Source organism: Adiantum capillus-veneris, chromosome 24 (genome assembly GCF_014529385.1).
Source record: "Adiantum capillus-veneris isolate H3 chromosome 24, ASM1452938v2, whole genome shotgun sequence".
Lineage (NCBI taxonomy): Eukaryota > Viridiplantae > Streptophyta > Polypodiopsida > Polypodiales > Pteridaceae > Adiantum > Adiantum capillus-veneris.
In genome coordinates this window covers 62,673,247-62,694,600 of record NC_140954.1, presented here as the reverse complement: position 1 = coordinate 62,694,600, position 21,354 = coordinate 62,673,247, and the positions used below count along the sequence as shown (strand labels likewise).

The 21,354-nt window shown below is 41.8% G+C and overlaps 1 protein-coding gene across 3 annotated transcripts in view; it reads right to left on the bottom strand.

Annotated features, from left to right (window-relative positions):
- The window catches only part of LOC147426474 (uncharacterized), a 200,302-nt gene extending 195,292 nt beyond the window's left edge, over window positions 1–5,010 (bottom strand). For all 3 annotated transcript variants that reach the window (XM_086498111.1, XM_086498113.1, XM_086498112.1), the window contains exons 1-2: window positions 4,879–5,010; window positions 4,627–4,757 (exon numbers count right to left, since the gene is read on the bottom strand). In XM_086498111.1, the coding sequence (XP_086354237.1) occupies window positions 4,627–4,675 (49 nt within the window). In that variant the 5' untranslated portion in view covers window positions 4,676–4,757; window positions 4,879–5,010. The remainder of the gene's footprint in view (window positions 1–4,626; window positions 4,758–4,878) is intronic.
- Between the last annotated feature and the right edge of the window lie 16,344 nt (window positions 5,011–21,354).

Here is a 21,354-nt window from a genome sequence, read left to right as displayed (position 1 = left end):
ACACGAGGAAATGAGGAGACTTCAAAAGAAAGAGCTCTAATCATGCGCTTTCCATCCAGGGAGGCAAAAAAGGACTTCTTGAAGAAGCGTCCTACACTAAAGAAAACGGGCATATTCCTTGGAGATGACCTCACACTCACACAGCTTGCTCATATGAAAGAAGTTATGCCCGAGATAATGACAGCTCGAGAGAAGGGGAAAGTGGCCTTCTACAGGGATGGACGAGTGGTTATTCTGGAGAAGTGCCCCGCATGACGGTGCGAAACCTGTGGGACCACACTCATAGTGGCTACATGGAATTGTAATGGATCTTTGCGCCTTGATGTAGGGGCCTTTGAGGATAGTTTCATAGGAAGAGACATCATTTTCTACTCTGAGATGCATCAAGCCCCGGGACAGTCCATGCCCCATGTGAGCGGATACAAATGGGAGACAACTTGCAAACAGGAGACTCGATTAGAGCCCAGAGGACAAGGTTTAGGAGGAGTGGCAGTCTTATTCAGGGAGGAGCTACAGTCTCTGATTCATATAGCTCGGAGGAATGAGCATGCGAGGTATATGTGGGTGAGACTGAAGGCAGAGACAGGCAGATATCTCTACATCGCTATTTGTTATTTTCCTCCTAGTACGTCAGTATATGCATCACCTAGAGGACAATCCCCCTTCTCTATTTTAGATGATGATATATGGGAGTTTTCCAGAGACGGCAACATTATTATTTTGGGGGATTTCAATGCTAGGACTACCCACCACCAGACAGTATTCTATGATACCTCAGAGGAGTTGATGCGGGAGCTTGATATTACAGAAATGGGCCTGTCTAGATTATCACAAGATGAGGAGCACACTGAGTATGGCAGATACTTGATTGATATGGGGACTGCACATGGATTGGCCATTTTGAATGGCCTACAGCGATTCCCTGCAGTGCTGGTAGTTTTACATGCTTTCACATCGGCATGGCGCTAGTACAGTGGATTATGTTATGGCTCCACGAGGACTCATTCCTTCCTTTCAGGATTTCATGGTGGAAACTAGACCGGTTGGGGTAGCAGTCGATCATGCTATCTTGTCATTCACTCTATCGTTCCAGTTCAACACAGCTCCATTGGGAGAGGCCTCCACATATACTGGGCATACCTCACGAGGGAGACGGATCACGTGTACACTGATGAGATATACAGGCAGCTATACACTTAGGAGCCAGGACGACCACTAGATGAGCTCACCCAGATTCTGACAAAGACGCTGCATGATGCAGCATCAAAGGCATATCCCCACAGCCAGCCTACACGCAGACGATCTAGGAGCATGCCTCAAAACAGTTGGTATGATGAGGAGTGTAGAGAGATGAGGATCAGATTACAAAGAGAGGTGCTCATGGGTACTACTACACATAGACAGTCACGTATTATCTTCCGCCGCCTAGTGCGACGAAAGAAGAGGGCTTACCTATCTCAATTAGAGTGTGATCTGTATCAGTTGTTTATGAGTCACTACTCTAGTGAGGCATGGAGGCTTTTAAATGAGCACTCTCCACCGCCAGCCATCACTTCCACAGAGACATGGGGGGAATATGCTACATCTCTCTATACAGCATCGGGGCAGCCACCTTTGCCTGACCTTCCAGAGGCATGCCCACAAACATGTACTTTCTTTACTGTTGAGAGGGTAAGGAAAGCCATTGACAAGATGAAGACAAGAAGAGCACAGGATCATGATGGTCTGGTAGCAGAGCACTTTATCCATGCCAAAGATATGCTTGCAGAGCCTCTTGCTACGATGTTTAATAGAGCTATGTATGAGGGTTTCCCTAAGACTTGTAGTATGTCAACTATTGTGCCTATCTTCAAGTCGAAGATCCAATGCTTTCCGGGAATTACCGAACCATCATGGTTGGTCACACTCTGTTGGTCACACTCTGGCTAGGCTATATGCATCAATTCTTGAGCATGAGTTAAGTGGATGGGTAGAGAGAGAGGGCATACGGGCAGCAGGACAGGTAGGGTTCAAGATAGGTTTCTCCACTCTTGACCAGATTTTGACACTCAGAGCCATTATTGAGGAGGGTAGACACCATGGCAGGAGGATATATTGTAGCTTTGTGGATTTCCGCAAAGCCTTTGATACAGTGCCACGAGCCAGACTCATACGCAGATTGCAAGACATGGGGGTGCCCACAGAACTGATCTGGGGGATCTTAGCTTTATACAGGACAGTGGTAGGACAGGTACGCACTACTCAGGGCATGTCCGACATGGTTCACTCCACCATTGGGGTGAAGCAGGGTTGTCCCCTATCTCCGACTCTCTTTGGGATATATGTAGATGAGTTTTCAGATTATGTACATACAGAGGGTGATAGAGGTGCTCGGCTTGCAGGGACATGGATTCCGTTGCTATTATATGTTGATGATATTGTGTTGATCTCCGATTCTCCAGAAGGGATGCAGCGTCATTTGGATGCATTGCATGTATTTGCACGGGACAGTGGATTGTCTGTGAACCTTGGTAAGACCAAGGTAATGGTGTTTAACACCACGGCACAGTGGGTAAGGAGGTCCGCCCCCACTTTTACATATGGTCGAGAGACTGTGGAGTATGCAGATACATACACTTATCTTGGGGCGGTTTTCAGTGGTCCAATATTTTCCTTGAGGCGTGCAGCAGATACGCAATTGACCAGAGCCTATGCAGCATTGGGGAGACTTGAGAGGATATGTTCGCAGGTTCAATTCCAGGAACCTCGGACAAAGCTTTGGCTCTTTGACACTCTGGTCACTTCGGCCATGCTGTACGGAGTGGAGATATGGGACCCCTCAGTTGATCATCATAGTAGAGCTGGCAGTACTGACGGATGGAGATGTATAAAGAAGCCATTGGTGTCTATGATTTCTCGGATGATTAGGGCCAAGGCCTCAGTACCACATGACATTGTTAGGCCGGAGCTCGCTGCTCCTCCATTGGTAGTGGAGGCACCTCACTCGATCAGTTTCATTTATGCATGGCACTTGGGCTCTCCCTAGAGACAGATATGCTCGATTAGCACTAGAGTCTTCGCGACAGCTGGCATTGCAGGGAGATAGATCATGTTGGTATGCAGGGATGGCATCTTAGTTTCAGTTACATGGCTTTAGTATGGACCGGCTACCCCCATTTCAGAAAACCTCTGGATGCACCCTCCATCCCCCTCACAAGAGCAGAGATTACCACGCTCATCAGACAAGACTTGATTCAGTTGGATACGAAGAGTACATGGATACAACCCACACATGAGCTAGGTACGAAGATGACTTTCTATAGAGAGCTTCTTCTCCAACTGACGGAGGATGGTTTTGTGATCAGACCAGGATACATGGATACTCATCTAACCCACGGGATACGATGTGCTATTGGTCAGATATGCACATCTTCACATCAGCTAGAGATCGAGACAAGCAGATTTAGAGGAGTACCCACTCAGTCCAAGATTTGTCAGATGTGCCAAATAGAGCCAGAGACAGAGCTACATTACATCTATCACTGCCCAGTATACTATGAGATACGACCGCTTTCACTGTCTATTCAAAGAGGGTTTTGGGCCACTTTGTATGGTCATGAGATACCAGGATCAGAGATGCCTCGAATTATACTTACTGGAGATTCGCAAACACAGAGAGAGGACCTCTTGAAGAGGGGCACAATGAGAGATCCAGCGACAGCAGAAGATCACAGTTTTCTTTCAGTCACAGACAGAGGAGTTCGAGCAGTCTCCACAGCATAACCACACCAGAGGTACCAGAGGCATACTGCTTGATCGAGCGATAGAGTTGGGGTGGTCCCGTCGCCCACGGACGAGAGGGTCCTCTCGATATCGACGCAGACTGCGACAGAGGACCCATACCATACTGGCGCAACATAGGAGCCGTCCCGGATACTCATGTATATGTGTATGATGCCTCGATTGTCAGAGAGCTCCATTGTATCAGCTCACCCTTTGTCTTCCCTTTGTATCAGCTTTCACCCCACCCCTACCCACTATTTTCTTTTTAGTTCTTTGTACTTTTTGTACCCAGACACCACCACATGTAACCTTTTGGTCTCATAGGTCATTTTGGCCTTTTGAAGACGTTAATATTACATTTCATTTTATTTCATTTCTCTTCGAGCATTAGAGCTAGGGAGATCGAGACGCCCACAACTGAGGAGAGGAGCTTCACAACATCGATGGAGACTACAGCAGAGGATTCGCTATCTTGACATCCAAAGTAAAGATGAGGATGGATTTATCACCCATTATATGACCCTCTTGAATTGGACACGCATTGTATCCGTGGTCACACATACCCCACACAGTTCCAGCTAGTAGCACTTCTAGATTCATTTTAGTATCTCTTTTATTGTACCCAGACATGGTCTCAGATTCATCACTTTGTAACGGATCGGTCTCATAGGTCATTTTGGCCTTTTGAAGACGTTAATATATTATTTCATTTCATATCTCTCTCTCTCTCTCTCTCTCTCTCTCTCTCTCTCTCTCTCTCTCTCTCTCTCTCTCTCTCTCTCTCTCTCTCTCTGTCTCTGCGCAAACCAAAGCAAGATTCTAGCAAAATTGACAACAGAGCAAGCATAGTCCAAGTTAGTGTACCTGGTTGAGATACACGGGGAGGCAGTGATGAGAACACTGAAAAGGGCATCTAGCAGCCAATGCATGTAAGGCCCCTTCCACGGCAAGAAGATAGAATATACTCTTTACCATTCCACTTGACGTCTACTGAGCTGCCAAAGTCCAGAAAACCAAATGATCTCTCTCTCTCTCTCTCTCTCTCTCTCTCTCTCTCTCTCTCTCTCTCTCTCGGGGACTATATACGCATGCACAAAAATATCTGAGAGTCGCTACCTGCACGACTTGTCGCCATTGGTAGAGCGAGCTACGCGAGTCCCCAAGATAGTGCAGGGTGGCAAGAAAATGCATACATGTTCAAATTACAACCTCTATTCAGACTGGCTGAGTTTGGGAAACAAAGCCAATATATATTTGGCATGGTAGTTCTACATCCCCATAAAAGTAAATTAAATTTGTGATGACAAGAATTTGTAATTTTTTGGGTTGATCAATATAATATACTCACCATTGTGAGTTTTGCAAAAAAGAAAAAAGTAAATTAAATTTGTGTATAAATCTAGGTTGTTGAAATAACAAGCCCTTTAACAAATAAGGAGTCAAAAAAGGCTTTTTTCAAGCATTGCTCGTTCGTTTTTATTGCAAGAGTATGCGTAACCATCCTTCGAATGCGGGGAGGGGGGGGATTCGATGAGCCCTCACCCAAAAAATGACAGCTCGCCGTCCTTTAGTATATAGTAGGAAGCGCATTACCAGTCAAATTGAAATTGCAAAGTCAATTAGTATATAGTAGGAAGCATGTTACCACTCAAATTGAAATTGCAAAATATGACATACGATAATTCGTACGATACTTTTCTCCAATATGATGACCAATACAAAATGCCTTCTAATATGCATTCAGTTGAACATTGATTGTTTGGGCTAGGTGGGAAAATTGGGCCTAGTACCTTTCAAAGGCTTATGTGTAAGCTAATGACAGTGTGTGTATTTACAATGATGATGCCATTCACATTCAGCATCTACATGCAGTCTAGCTCGGATACAAAAGCATATTGATTGAAAAAGTGCCTACATAAATTAATAATTTGGGTTGAAACAATGTTTAATGCAATTTTGGCTTTCGCATAATGTCTGAATTAATTTATTGAGTATCACCATCTACATGCACTCTAGTTCACGCACAAAAGCATATTGATTGAAAAAAAGGCTACATAACTTAATAGTTTAGATTGAAATAATGTTTAATGCAATTAAATTCTTATCTAGTGTGTGTGTGTGTGTGTGTGTGCGCATGTAGAGAGCAACTAAAATCATGAAGGTGCACTAGGCAATGATCACATGCACCTTGACTACCATGCTCATCATCAATCTAGTCGTGATTAGGGAACAACATCTAAAATTCATGGTACTATGTCTATGGAGATGGACAAGAGAAAGGCATGATAAAGAGAATTCATTAATAGCAAAACAGTGAGGTAGCACGACTTGATTGACAAAGAGTTGGCCAACCATCCACATACAAAATTGATATGTGTTTGCATTTCATAGCAGATTCACATGCAATAGCAAGATGTTGAGGCTTAATCCACAAAAATTATTTACTATCCTAAAGAGGGCTCGTGGATTTGTTTGCAATATGAGTAAACACTTGTAACCTTGGATTTAACAAATAGGTTATTGAAAGCATGGAGAACTCATCGGTAGTTACACACAATGTAAATAGTTGTTTGTAAACCAATGCATTTGAACTAGAGTCAAATGCCTTTGTGTGCAAACCTTATTTTTGCTCCAAAATTAGCCTCACCTTACTAGATTTCAAAATCATAAAAAGAGATTTTGCTTCAACATTAGAAAACTTTGAAAATCAATGCAAAAATTTCCTTCAAAAAATCTTACATGCCATTAAGGATCAACATTTACAATACATGGTGGACAAATTGAGGGTCAAAGCACAATTAAAATGGCACTTAAACATGATGCCTAACTATGTTTTGCACCATTGCCAAGAAAGTGGAGATTCTTAATGGGTATGCCCATTAATTAGTAGTTGTCAATCACCCCGTGCCAACAAATAGCCATGCCTCTTCAAATTATTGTGTCGTTCTACTGGTTTAGTCACACTACCCTAGGGGTTCATTGTACTCAGAGATTCATTAAGATGAGACAAAGTCCCATAGCATTCTTCTTATGTGTCGTGTCTTGTTTCCCATGTTCATTTCATTCATTCCATTACACTCATGAGAGAGGTGCACCACACTCACTCACACGCCTCTCTTTGAGCAATGCACCATCGCTTTGTGTTGTCCCTAGGGCATAACATTTTTGGTGACCACGATTGCCATTATGTCAAAAACCTATGGGGTTCCATGCTATGAGAGTGCACGTCCAAGCTTCATGTCAGAGCATGCCCAACAATAGGAGTGGAGATGGCGGCTCATAAATATATTTGGTCCCCCAAATCCTAGGATAGTGAATTTGAAGTGGCACCATACATGTACGATGAGCCCAATAATGAATGGACACCATTGAATGCTCCTAAACCAAAAATCAATCTCGATGATGCAGTAAAAGAAGAAAGTGGGACACATGCTTGTACATTACCGAAGTACCTCCTTCTCCTCTGATTTCACTCTTTCTATGTGTTGAATCAACTCAAAGACCCATTTAGCCATTACATATCCTCCGACCCTTCTTCCCCACTCTCCCCTCCACCAAGCCCAACCATTTCCTTCTCGACCTATTTGTTGGAAAAAGACTCATCCAATTCAGAGTGCCGTCCACTCCTCACGTTGACACACCAATCAATCTACCCTCTACACCAAATTCAAAATCCCAAGCTTCCACAGTTGCAGTTCTGTGGCATCAATTCTAATATCATCATCCCCACTAGACCAATAACCACATCCCCATTTCCAAAGCTGAAAAACCCACCCATGACCAAATTACCTATTTGGGTACTCGAGATCCAAAACTGCACCCATGACTACCACACTGCCAAATACCACTACCTTGCCAAATCTGCCAACCTCTAGTAATGGAATCCCTCCAATGGTCAAAAAGAAAAGTTTGAAGTATCCAAGTTTGTTGCAACTCTCCATCAAGATCCCAATGACCACTACTTTATGAATGAAAGAAACATAGTACTTGAACTCCTCACCAACAAAATGGATGTGCTGACAGCAACTCAAAAGTTACATATGAAAAGGACATTCACAACAACCATGGTGAATGCAGCACAAGTGTGGGTCACACAATATATGGGGCTTACAACTTACATCACGTTGAAAAATGATTTCCTTGGCACGTTTCCTTGATAGGTAGCCAATTGCATCGCATATTTTGAATTCACTCAATCATTTGAAGCAGCATGGAACATTTGCTTATGCATATACTGCCAAAATCCAAACGTTGGTAAATTGGTTTGATGTGCATTCTCGATCTAGCCAATTGATTCAATATTTTGAAAAAATAAGAGGATTAAATAATAATGATTGCCAAATTGGCATGGATATCATAGGGCAGACACTCGATACTTTGGTCAAATGAGTGGTCAAAACAAAGTAGCTATGTACATAGATAACAGAGTTGCTTGACCTAACTATGAATAATGCAATAGTGGTGACCCATGTGCACGAGAAGCCAATAGTAGTGTGAATCCACTATTCAAACCTTGTGCTTGGTGTTTAGTCGATTGGAGAGAGGTCCACATTGATGTGGAGTGACCACAAATTTTGGTGTGGAATTTTCAAGACCAACACTCACTAGACAAATCATTGTGTTTACAATGGCTTAGCACATCAATAAATGCCACTCACCATAGCAGACATGCCCAAACTATTGCTTTCAATTGATTCAATAGTATGTACCAAGATTAAAAAACCAGCGTAGCAGTATGTTCCCATGCCACAAGCGCCTCAAGCGTATGTAGCCCGCACCTATTTTCAACCATACGTGTCAGTTCAAAATCAAATTTCTAGTTTGTCAGTATCCACATCACCATCATATACAGCTAATGGTTGTTGGGTATACAAGCCCAATTGTGGGAACATCTAGTGTCCGGTGTCTAGCTCGTGGGAACCCCGCCTATAGCATGCAGTTCATTTTCAGTTACAAGTCTAGTTTGCATGGCCTCTAATGGCTTTATATACAATGTAAGGTTTTACAATCAAAAATATAGAATAGCGTATCACTTTTACTGTGTATCGAGTCTCTCTCTATCTCTCTCTCTCTCTCTCTCTCTCTCTCTCTCTCTCTCTCTCTCTCTCTCTCTCTCTCTCTCTCTCTCTCTCTCTCTCTCTCTCTCTCTCTCTCTCTCTTTCTCTCTCTCTCTCTCTCTCAACAGTGATTTTCGACACATTAGGTGCTTCCCAATCGGCCTGTACAGCCCGTTGTGAGTAAACCTACCTTGCTCGCCATCGTTGTGTTTGTCTGCAGCAGAAAATCATCACGGGATTTTATCTCCACCTTTGTTTTTAATTAGCCAACCTAACTAACCCCTTTTAAAATAAGAGGGTTTTCACACCCCCTTTGTCAAGCTGATACAGTGGCGAGCTTAGCAGTATTGTGAAGTCCATGTAATCGATATCATGTGGCTCAATAACAAGATGAGTGATCATGGCATTTACAGTCGGAAAAGGCTCTTAATTCCAGTCTTGCATGCAAAGATGGTAGTGGGAAGGACTGGCTACGGTGAGGTGGATCCTTCTGTGAAGCGCGAGGTGGTCGTATTGTATTTAGGGAATGACAAACCGCCTAAGCCTGCAAAGACCGAGGCAATCATTGCAAAAAGGTATTTTAGAAAAGGAGTCATTGACTCTTTGAAGACGAGTTTGCAGTTGGATGATGAAAAGGACGATTTGCAAAATATTTTTTAAAAAAATCACAGATTGGCAAAAACAACATGCCTTGTATGTGTTGAAGGTTGTTTCTCGATTTACATATGAGTTGTGCTCGAGGCACATGAAGAAGCAGAGATTTTGGAACCTAGTCATCCAATTCTACCCAACTTGTAATGCAATTACTTGCACTCGCTAATTTCTAGTCGGCATGATCGCTTTTATCTCCTTGATTAAATCGAGGACACACTTTCAAAAATGGGCTAGAACAATGATATTCTTGGTCGAACGGACTGGAGCCCAATTGGAAAGTTCTTCCAATTTCTAGGTCAAATTCTAGACTTTGGCAAGATTTACAGCTCTATTTTTTGCCAATTTTTACCAAAGTCTGCTATTCTCAGCCTCGAGTATCAATTTCGGCGCGAACAATGCCCTAATGGCCAAATTTTACTCAAAATTTAGTTTCGAATTAGGTTTCTTGGTGATTTTGATCTCTCGATTACACTTGGTTCGTGTTTTGCTCGCTTCAGACAAATTTTAAAATTTTCGTCCATCTCGGCTCTATTTGAGTGTTTTTGCACTTCTTGGTTTCGCTTGGTTTCATTTCTTCTCTTTTTTTTGACAAATTCGGAATTGTTGCCACGCTCAAGGCTCGCTTCTCAACTTTACTCGCTTTCTCGGTTTTTTTTTCGGCTGTTCTTACTCGACTTGTTTGCTTTGTCTCGATTTCTTGTGCTTTCTTTCTGATGTTTCTTTTTGTTTTTTTTTTCCCTTTTTTGGCTCACAATGCGAATTTTTGTCGGTCTTTTGTTACTTTTTTTATTTTGCCTTTTTTTGTACCTCCCCTCTTTTTTATTATTTTTATGAAAATTTTCAATTTTCAATTTTTTGGGTATTTTTGTGATTTTTTTCTAAAAAGTTTAGAAATTTTTATGGGTTTTTTCTATGAATTTTATGGGTTTTTTTAATAAGATTTTCATGAGTTTGTATTTATTTGTTATCTTTTGTGATTTATTTGTACAATTTTTGTTTATTTGGTAAAATTTTTAAGACTTTTTTGTTTTTTTATTTTTTTGTGAATTTTAAAACCTTTCCTTTTTTTTGGTGAAATTTTATGGATTTTTGGACTTATTTTTTATTATTTTCCTAGTTTATAATATTGTTTTGATTTTTTGTCAAGCTTAATTAATTAAATAATAAAAAGTAACTTACTTTGCTTACTTGGAGGGTTGACCTTGACAGCGATGGCAACGAGCTTGATGCAGACGGCGCGCAGGGCGGGCAGTGGACATAGCGGACCAGAGGAATGAGAGAGAGAGAGAGAGAGAGAGAGAGAGAGAGAGAGAGAGAGAGAGAGTACCAACACTGACGTGGCAGCCCTGCACACCTACAATGAGAGAAGAGGGAGAAGGAGCATGCGCGACAGGAGGTGATGACGTAGCGGGGCAAGGGGGGGGGGGGGGGGGGGAGAGAGAGAGAGAGAGAGAGAGAGAGAGAGAGAGAGAGAGAGAGTAGTGTTGTGGGGTCACGAAGAGAGTGAAGACATGGCGGGGAATTTACGTGAGCAGGGCAATAGAGAGAGAGAAAAAGAGAGATTCTTTGTCGTCTACAAAGCACCGAAAAGGAACCTCAAAGAGAGAGAAAGAGGGAGCAAGTGAGAGAGTATCTTCGGCGGAGAGAGAAAGTGAGATTGAAGAGAGAGAGAGGGGTGCGGATGAGAGAGAAAATGAAAAGGAGATGAGAGACTATCTTCAGCGCGGCTAAGATGGGATGGGGAGGGGATTTTTTTTTGAGTTATTTCAAACCTTAATAAACGCAAGAGTGAGTTCTCACTGAATCAATCTGTCAAAGTCGATTTCCCGTATGAAGCCCAGAATTTCACCTTCGCTTGTCACGAATGCCGACACCTTGCCGAATTGCACACTCCAGGCTCGTAAAATTTGCCGACGCTCACGGCAAAGCAAAATTTTCAAATGTATAATATGGTAAACTTAGCCCGAAAATTAGCGGAAAAGGCTAAAAATACCCAAAAATCCAACCAATTCTTGGAAAATTATGTACAATAATTGGCAATGACAATCGAACACTTTTGACATGCACAAGCACACCAAAAATAGCAGTTTTTATCAAAATCACCAACTACGACAAAATCAACAACCAGAGTCTCGAAAATAGCAAAACGCTACAAAACTCGACCAATGAGGGCACCAAAGTGCTCAAAATGATACCATATATACACATACAAAATAGCTCGTCAAGATCACAAGATACCAATCTTTTCTGGAATTAATAAAAAATAATGCAAAATTTAGTTAAAATTACCAAAAAAATGGAATTTTTTTTAAAAAATTCTCCACACACAGATGATTAGTGCAGCCAAATCAAATCACAATAATCACATCAATTCAATTTTCAATTAATATTGACAATAAAAACCAAAAGCATGCAATTAAACCGACAAAATTAGGTTTAAAAAAAACGCAAACCAAGTGTGTAAATGGCTGTTTTGAACTAAGAAATGCGGCAATTAAACATTGAATTAATCATGAATATTAAGCACTTTTTAAGAGCGCCCACACACTAATAATTGACAATTTTTACCAATTTTTAGGTGCACACACAAGGGTTAATCATGTCAAATTCGCAAATTGAATTCAAAAATCTCTCTTGGAGCATGAGCACAACACAAATCAGTCATCAAATTAACAAAATCTTTATGCACGCATTTATTTTTAGGTGCACACACAAAGGCAAAATAGTGCACACACACTTAAAATTAAGCATACACACACTCAATTAGAATTCACAAACGCTTGATTTTAGTGCACACACTTGCAATTGACCATTCAAGCATGCAATTAGGCTAATTCACAATGCACATTAGCTCATGAAACCTTCAATTTTCACATTCAATTTTATGAAAATTTCAGCATTAGATGACATGCAAACGTGCAATATCAAAAGTTCCAAATCACAAATTTGACAACGGCGAAGCATACCGCACAAGATTGAGTGCATTGGCACTCTCCATTTTCCGATTACACCATGTATAGGCCGCTTTTGTCGATGCTCCAAAGCCCTTATCTTGCATTCCAAAACCATCAAATCATGAAATGATGAGCACAAATTGACAATGTTAAAATGCAATCCAAGCCTCTAATAAGCAAATATGAAATCATACACACAAATTGATTGTCCAATTAGTAGAAAATTAGTGTGTAAGTTACCAAAAATTAGTGAAATTAGCAAGGGGTCAGTGTAAAATTAGAGTGTGTAGGCACACAATTAGAAAGATATGGTATCAAACTAGGGCAAATTGAACACATGCTTCATGCACACACATCCAAAATTCACAAAACCATAACCACACAAGTGAAATTAGTGAGAAGACCATTTAGTTATGGCATAATTACACTAGCGTAGGCCATCGCTCCCTCGCAATGGCGTGAAATGTTGGGGGTAACATCGTAGCATAGCTCCAATGACCAACAATAATTGTCAATCCGGGGGGGATGAGCTACCTGGCTAGGGCATGGAAACACTCACTGATTAGTGAGCTAATCATGGCAACACGAATGGAAACTCTATGAAGTGGGCTTCAGGGCCTATGGAGGAGCTAAATCATGATGTATGGCCATCTCCACATCCACTTCTCTTCACCTCAACTCAACCCAATCACACACATCGATGATTGCAAAGACGCACACATCACTAATCCTATCATGCAGCATACTAATGACAAGCGCACACACATAGATCCATTGAATATCCGCACTCCAATAAAACCTACATGCACACACAAAGAATAGAGGGAAATCACACAAGATTAGAGAAAAATTAACCACTAATTAGTTACGAACTAGCTAATCATAGCATCATTAATAATCATAAGAAGTATGAGAGAGGCATAGTGAAAGAGAATTAAGCCTTGATTGGTGTTAATCAAGTCACATGAGCAAGGAAAAGCTCAAGGACTCCATAGCCACACACCTCATGAGCTCTCACAAAAGAGTGGTCTCAACAAATGAAGCTAAGAACCTTAATTCCATTTACACATTGCCTTATATACCGGTAAAAATATGCATTGTCTAGGAGTCCAAGGCCTTTAGGCCTCCGCAACTTATTGAATATGCAACCTAGGCTCACTAGCTGACCTATTCTTTACAGCTTGGAACTCTCATTGAGCCCGTGACGCATTAAAAATACTACCACGGCTAGGAATAAATCAGAAAATTACACTACATGGTCATTTTTGGAAAATGTGAAAAATGTGTGACCCGAGTCTTCACTACTTCTTTGTAATCATCTTCGATGTGCATCCGTAAGGCTCGGGCCTTTAGCACCTTTTGTTACTGGTGTTGGGAGACTTGTGTGATGATGTGATTACATGTCATGCAGTGGTGTCAGAACTAGGTGAATAGGGGGCTTGGTGACTGCCCAATGCTTCCCTTCACTTGGTGCTGACCTTTGCAAATAAAGGCTAGCTTATTCGAACATTGACTCAATTATTAGTCTTCTTCTCTATCTAGTTGGTAATAGTGGGACCTTCTTAGCTAGGTTTTAGGACAATGGGCTCACCAACTAGGGGGGTCATACTTCCAGTAACAGCCAACACTCTTGGTTGTTGACAATGCAAAGGTTGAGGATCATGCAAATCAATAATGGTGATGGCATTTAGCAATGCCGTAAGATTGTTTCCATTATTAGATACTTGTCAAAATTGTTCAGCAATCATGGCTTGTTGTGCTGCTTTGTGCTTCTGTAGCAAAGGACATGCATTTTCTAGGTGATTTGGATAATTGCAGTAGTAATAACTTCTTGTACTACTACATTCTCCTCTTCCCTATTTCCTTGGACTTAATCAAATCCACAAAAGAAGTTTTTGTTGTGGCCTCCATCTTGGTTTTTGTGGAATTTTGTCTATGTTGGTTGACTTGGTCTTGCGACTTTTATATTTGCAACCATTGTTCGGAAGGCAGCTAGGGAGGATGAAGACGGAGGGGATTCATGGCGAGATGATGAGCAGTAGCAGAAGCAAGAAAGAGAGAGAGAGAGAGAGAGAGAGAGAGAGAGAGAGAGAAGAGAGAGACTCGATACATAGTAAAAGTGAAAATGAACTGCATGCTATAGGCAGGGTTCCCGCGGGCTAGACACCGGACACTAGATATTCCCACAATTGGGCTTGTATACCCAACAAACCCCCCCCCCTCATGCCCAAACCACTGACAATGGACTCGAGACAAAAGACCATGGTAGATTTCATTCACCCGAAACCATGAGTGGAAGCCCCCCCCTTGACTATAGCATAGGTGTGTGTGTGTGTACTTCTCTCAAACAACCATCAGCGTGAGACATACCAAAACTCGACCAAACAACAAAGGGTGGTCTTACCACTTTTTATGTGGCAGTGTCTATAACCCGTACAACTTTTGACGCAGCATGACTGACAACAAATAAGGTAAAAGAGGTTTTGACTGAAAAAGAGAATTTTGTCGACAAAAGACAAATCATAAGTCTATGACACTTAACAAGAAAAGTAGAATAAAATTTGGACTGTGTATAAAATGTCGAGTGTTATGAGCGAACCGTTGAATGAGCTTTCCTTTCCTACTGCATGAGCTTTGAATTTGAAGTCGGATACCGCATTTTTGAAGCGAACATCCATGCATGACAGTTGATGCTGCATATAAAACAACATAGAAGTTCAAAAAATTGACCCAAGTTTTTATCCATAAATCTGCACAAGCCTGCAAACCATTCAGTTGGTGCATATACAATCAGGATCATTATACATTGACTACAATGGTCAGATCTACAGTCTAGAGCCAAAAATGGAAGATCCAACAGATTAACCAATAAAAGCCAGTCTAATCAGAGAACCAAGTCAAAGCAATACAAAGGTCAAGACGGAGCAATCTACAGCCTGATGCTCAGTGTTTTGAAAGAGGATGTTGAATAACAGAAGCTGAAAAATTCTCAACAAGAGCTTGAGATGACAGAGCCGGTTAAAATACCACCAATAATGGTGTATTACTCAGATTGTGGAAGAAAAGGTGGACATTTTCTAGAGGATTGTCCGAGAAATCCAAACAATAGGAACTTAACAACTGCCAAGCACTACAGGGAGCGAATTGGAAGTGCGGATTGTGATGTAAGTGCATCTAGCTCGTCATTTTTTATGCAATCAAATGATTCTGCATTACCATTAGAGGCACCAGTAAAAGCGCAACAAGTTCAAAATTTGCATAAAAATGCACGGGCACCTGAAAAGCTTAAAATTGATCCTCTAAATAACATTTTTTGGGTGAATTTGGTCAAAGTGTTCAGTTATCACCGAAGGTTGAAAAGAGTGTTACGTTTGCAAGTGCATATACTCTTGTATTACCTCTTTTATTGATCTTATTAGTAGAGCATGCCTCAAGATTCATGTTTTAGCATTTCTTAAGCTTGGATAATTTAATGGAGAAGCATGAACAAAAGGCTTTCACATTGAGGACGATGATCTCTACTTCGACAATCTTCTTTGTACCCCAAATGATGAAGGTGTTAACTTCAAACACTGCATCCACTGTCACTAGTGTGCAATCATTTATGAGTCTAAGGGACACATAAAGCGAATGCTGTTAGCATTGTATGATACACATAATTCATATGCACACCATGTAGACCGTGATAGATAATATCAGGGTGAAGATAATGCTATCTACAACTTGACTTGGGAAATTATTTGTCATGTTTCATGAAGGTACATAGGAAACTACGCAAAAGGTTTATAGATGCCAAACATCAACAGTACACACAGTATGTCTTCACAGTCCCAAGAGGTGAGATCAAACCAGAGTCAAACAGTCTTGGGCCCAACTCATGGAGAAAGATTAAGTGATCACCTTCGGAACCCCTCAAAAATCTTGCTAGCACAACATATTGTTTTCCAAGCATTTCTCCGTACGTATATATAGGATGTCCCATCATTGGACATATGCATTAGACATCTTATTTGCTTCCACCTATGCACCTTGAGCGGACTATAACATGCAAAACAATGTTTAATCATGCTACTCTCATATTTGCTACCCTTTTATTTCCATATCCATCAGCAAATAATCCCTTTACTACTTTATTAATATTTCCCATGTTAATAAGTACTCCAATAATGTACGTATCCCAAAGGCACTTTTTCTCCAGTGAGTTTTTATCCTTTGGTCATCCAGGTATTGGACCCTAATTTAGAACCTCAACATTCTACTTCTCTTGTACATACTCTTAATAAATAAACAAAGCCTCGCCATTATGCTGCTACAACGAACAAATGCGACATCGTTTCTCAAATCAGAAACAAATTCAAACCAATGAAGATGCTACAATGAAATGAACCTCATCAATAGATTCAATGATAACTAAAGACAACCCATCAACAACAAATCAAAAACCTTCCAGATTCTCCACGGACACTTCTCAATAGAGCTCGAGGATGGGCACAAAAATCAAAATGGGGAAATGTTAATTGAGCCAATGTTTAACTGAGCTGACATTTGTTTTTTGAGGTCACACCAAGCAAACGGAAGTGTTGGTGGGCAGGCACCAAGCCCCCTATTCACCCGGTTCTGACCCCACTGTATGGCATGTAATCACATCATCACACGGGTCTCTCGACGTCACAGTTAACAAAAGCTTCTAAAGGCCCGAGCCTTACAAATGCACATCGAAGATGAATACAAAGAAGCAGTGAAGACTCTGATCACACATTTTTGACATTTTCAAGAAATGGCCATGTATTGTAATTTTTTGATTTATTTCAAGCCGCTGTAATATTTGTAATGGGTTACGGGATCAATGAGAGTTCCAAGTTGTAAAGAATAGTTTAGTTAGTGAGCCTAGGCTACATATTTAGTAAGTTGCGGAGCCCTAAAGCCCTTGGACACCCGGACAATACATATTTTTACTCTAGGTATATAAGGCAATGTGTAAATAAAATTAAGGTTCTTAGCCTCATTTGTTGTTGAGACCACTCTTTAGTGAGAGCTCATGAGGTGTGTGGCTATGGAGTCCTTGAGCTTATCCTTGCTCATGTGACTTGATTAACACCAATCAAGGCTTAATTGTCTTTCACTATGCCTCTCTCGTACTTCTTATGATTGTTAATTATGTTGTGATTAGCTAGATCGTAAGTAATTAGTGGTTAATTCCGCTATAGTCTTGTTTCATTTCCCTCTATCCTTTGTGCGTGCATGTAGGTTTTATTGGAATGCGGATGCTCAATGGATCTATGTAGGATAAGTGATGTGTGCGCCTTTGCAACTTGTTAGTGTGTGTGATTGGGTTGATTTGAGGTGAGGATAAGTGGATGCAGAGATTGCTAGACATTGTGGCTTAGCTCCTCCATGGGCCGTCAAGCCCATTCCATAGAGTTGTTATTCGTGTTGCCATGATTAGATCAGTAATCAGTGAGTGTTTCCGTGCCCTAGCCGGTAGCTCATCCCTCCGGATTGAGAATTATTGTTGGTCATTAGAGCTATGCTATGATGGTACCCCAAACAAAGAATTTGAGAGAATGAATGGGTTAAAAAGGGCCAAGTGACTTTAGGGGCGGCAAGATCAATAGAACAGAGAGTGCCAACCCTAACTTGGCAAACAAGGAAGTCAAATACCCTAGCCAAGGTGGAAATACCCAATGCATAGTGGGAGGACAAGGATCTTGAGCAGGGCCAAGGCAAGAGGCAACGATCTTACATTGAAGAGTTCCGTGCAATGCGGAATGCATGTGCGGTGTTGTGCGTGCAAGAAGAGAAAGAAGGAGAAGGAGTGCAAGGTGTGTGGGTGGAGCAAGAATCAAGAATGAGATGCCCCTTATTCTTTGTATATGTACAAAGTAATAAGGTGGTCAGTGTGCGGATGCCCATAGCCTGAGCGGCAAGGCAAGGCACAAAGGCCGTTATCCCAACAATCACCCACTTAAAAGCGAGCGTGCCGATAAGTGGGTCCTACTAGTGAAACTACTAGTATGTGTATAAGAAAACAAGCGAGAGACTCTCTCAACCTATGCCCACTAGCTCGCTCGGTCGATCTACATGCAGCTGTATGGGCTCTAGTGATAGGCAAATGTGTGTATCTATGCTAGAGCCTACATGAAAATCTCACATACAACTTTTTATGGTCTGCAAAAATCTACTATGCATCATGCTAGTGTCAGTCATTGTACGACTGCCAATCCTTGCTGCAAATGCTTGCACTGTAGCTACTAAGTCAAGCATGGGCACCAATACCTATCTTTCCCTGAGGTGATGGTGGACTCCAATCGAGGAGGTGAAGAGGAGCACCCCTACCCGACTGCGATTTCCCGCCATCATTTCATTGGTGCCCCCACTGAGGAGGGCTCTTGAGACCTTTAGTTTACAAGACTGACATGTTTGACTTTCTTCATGGTTGGATGAGTGGCTTCTTGAATGCTCCAGTTGGATCACTGAAGAGGAGGACCTTGTAGAAAGCTTGACACAAGTCATCAAGGCACTCTTGCCAATTGGACCACTGAAGAGGAGGACCTTGTAGAAAGCTTGACACAAGTCATAAGACACTCTTGTCAGGGTGCTCTATCATCAGTATTTAAGAGGTGGTAAGAGCCTCTTTTCCTCCTCAAACTGTGTACATTTCTAATCATCCTCGTAGACATAAAAGCAAGACATGTGCCACACCATGCTCACACTGTTGCCAAAAACCACACCTTCAAGATGAGTGCAGCCCAATGTGACGAAGGAGCCATCATTTTCTCCCTTGACATCCGCACGAGCATGTTGCCTCGATAAGCTTTCACGTAGCACCAGGGTTCTCTTCACTCACACCCCCACCACCAACACCCACAACTAGCCTTTGCAACTTGAGGAAGTTGTTATGAGCATGTGGTCCCTCCCTCTCCCTTGCACCAAAATATTCAAGGATGTCAACGTCGACAATCACCGTGTCTTCAAAACAAAAGGATAAATCTTCCAAATTCTTTTTATGCTTCACTCTCATCTCATGAGCGAAGAACTAGAGACAACAGCATGGATTCTACGTCGTCTACCGAGTGAAGTGGAGGACGTTGTCATCAACACAGTCTTTGACACGGGGTTTCCTTGGAGGAAAGACAAGACTCTCCACCTTCAAGGAGTGTTATTTGTGGATCAAGGCTATGATGATGACTTTGCAGCCTGCTACGTATCAATCCAATTGGGGTTAATACAAGTGGTAAGACTCACCACCTATCTCATCACACCAGTGTATGCTCTAGCTAGCAAGTGAAGTTCCTCTAAGAGTGAGAGTTCAGGCTTTTCCAAGAGATTGCTAGAGGGGCAATCCTAGAGCTAGAAGAAAAAGACTACCTTGTCCTGTGATATTATAAATTTGACCTCGACTACCAAGATCTCTACACCTTCTACTATAACCTTCCCCCACAAAGGAAGGAGACTTCCCGTATTATCATCTGATGGACCCAGTGCATCAAACTTTCGCAAGAGATCAACCTTATGCACCACAAAGAATTCAATCAATCAAAGTAATCTTGGACTGCAAGATGTTCTACCAGCTGCTCATTACAACCATGTTTGGCAGAGAGCAGCTGCAAGAGATAAACACTTCTTCTCTACACTTTATCCTCCCTATGATTAACCATGAATTATCTTTTGATGTAGTTATTTTCATCTTGATAGTATGTTTTTCATCTACCAAGCATCCATGTATTGAATCTTTCAAAAAGAGACAAGAAAAAAAAGGTTTTTGGTCAAAGTTAATTATCCTCACTCTCACAATGGCAAGTGTAACATTTTGAACCTTCACTGGTAAGGTGGATGAAGATGCTGCAGACTTTCTAGACAACTTGTAAATAGCTAGTGCCATCCCTGGGAGAGATGATGATGCTTTGCGCTTGTACATCCTCCCACTTCTAATGAAGTTGGAGGCAAGGTAATGGTACAACACCTTGGCACGAGAAACCAAGGAAAGGTGGGACTTATTAAGAGCATCCTTTGTAAAGCGTTTTGGAGAGGGCACAACATCAGAGAAGCTATGGCAATTGTTGACGGAGTTGAAGCAAGGTAGCATGCTAGAGTACGCATCATCTAAGTCAAAACTTGTAGATCTATGGGGGCAATGAGTTGCATCATTGAGAGAGGATGAGGGGCACCCAATTTCCTAAAGGAGGATCAATTTGTGGCTGTGGGTTGTGCCCAACTCTTAAAGAGAAGGTGAAGGGAAGCTTTCCTGCTACGTATGAGCTAGCAATTGAAGTGACCCGCCTTAAAGACAATAAGTTGCACCTACAAGCTAGAAATGCTGATGAAGAGGAATTGAGTCAGACCCGACCACCTCTAGCACGACCTGCAACAACCACTCAGAGGAGTCAACCACAAGAATCAGTCAAAGATCAACAAGACTTGCTCAATCAAACTACCATTCACTTGAGAATCTCTCAGTCCATTTGATTCAACAAGGGCATGCACACAATTGCAGTCAGGGAGCGGACAATGAAGTCAGATTCAAGAGTACCACTCCTACAATAGTGGGGAAGATGGTCATGGCATGTATTACTGCCCACACCCAAGGAGGCAAAATTTCAACAGAGAAGCAAGACAAAACCAAATTTCACCACCAAGAGCGAAACAACCACCAAGGCCACCACAACAATCACCAGTTGTGAAAATCCTACAACAACCTATGCAACCACAACCACCACCACATACCCTCATTCCACCTTTACCTCCACCACTAGCTGGCAAAACCAGGTAGAGAGTGTCATCAGTCTTGAAGGTAAGGGAAATGCAAAAGTGGAGGAGGATATCAAAGGAATAGCAAAATGTAAGACCAAGGTAGAAGAGGTGGACACTATGGGAGTTAAGAACACTATACATGAGGAAGCTTCACAAAGGGAGGAAAAGATGAAGGC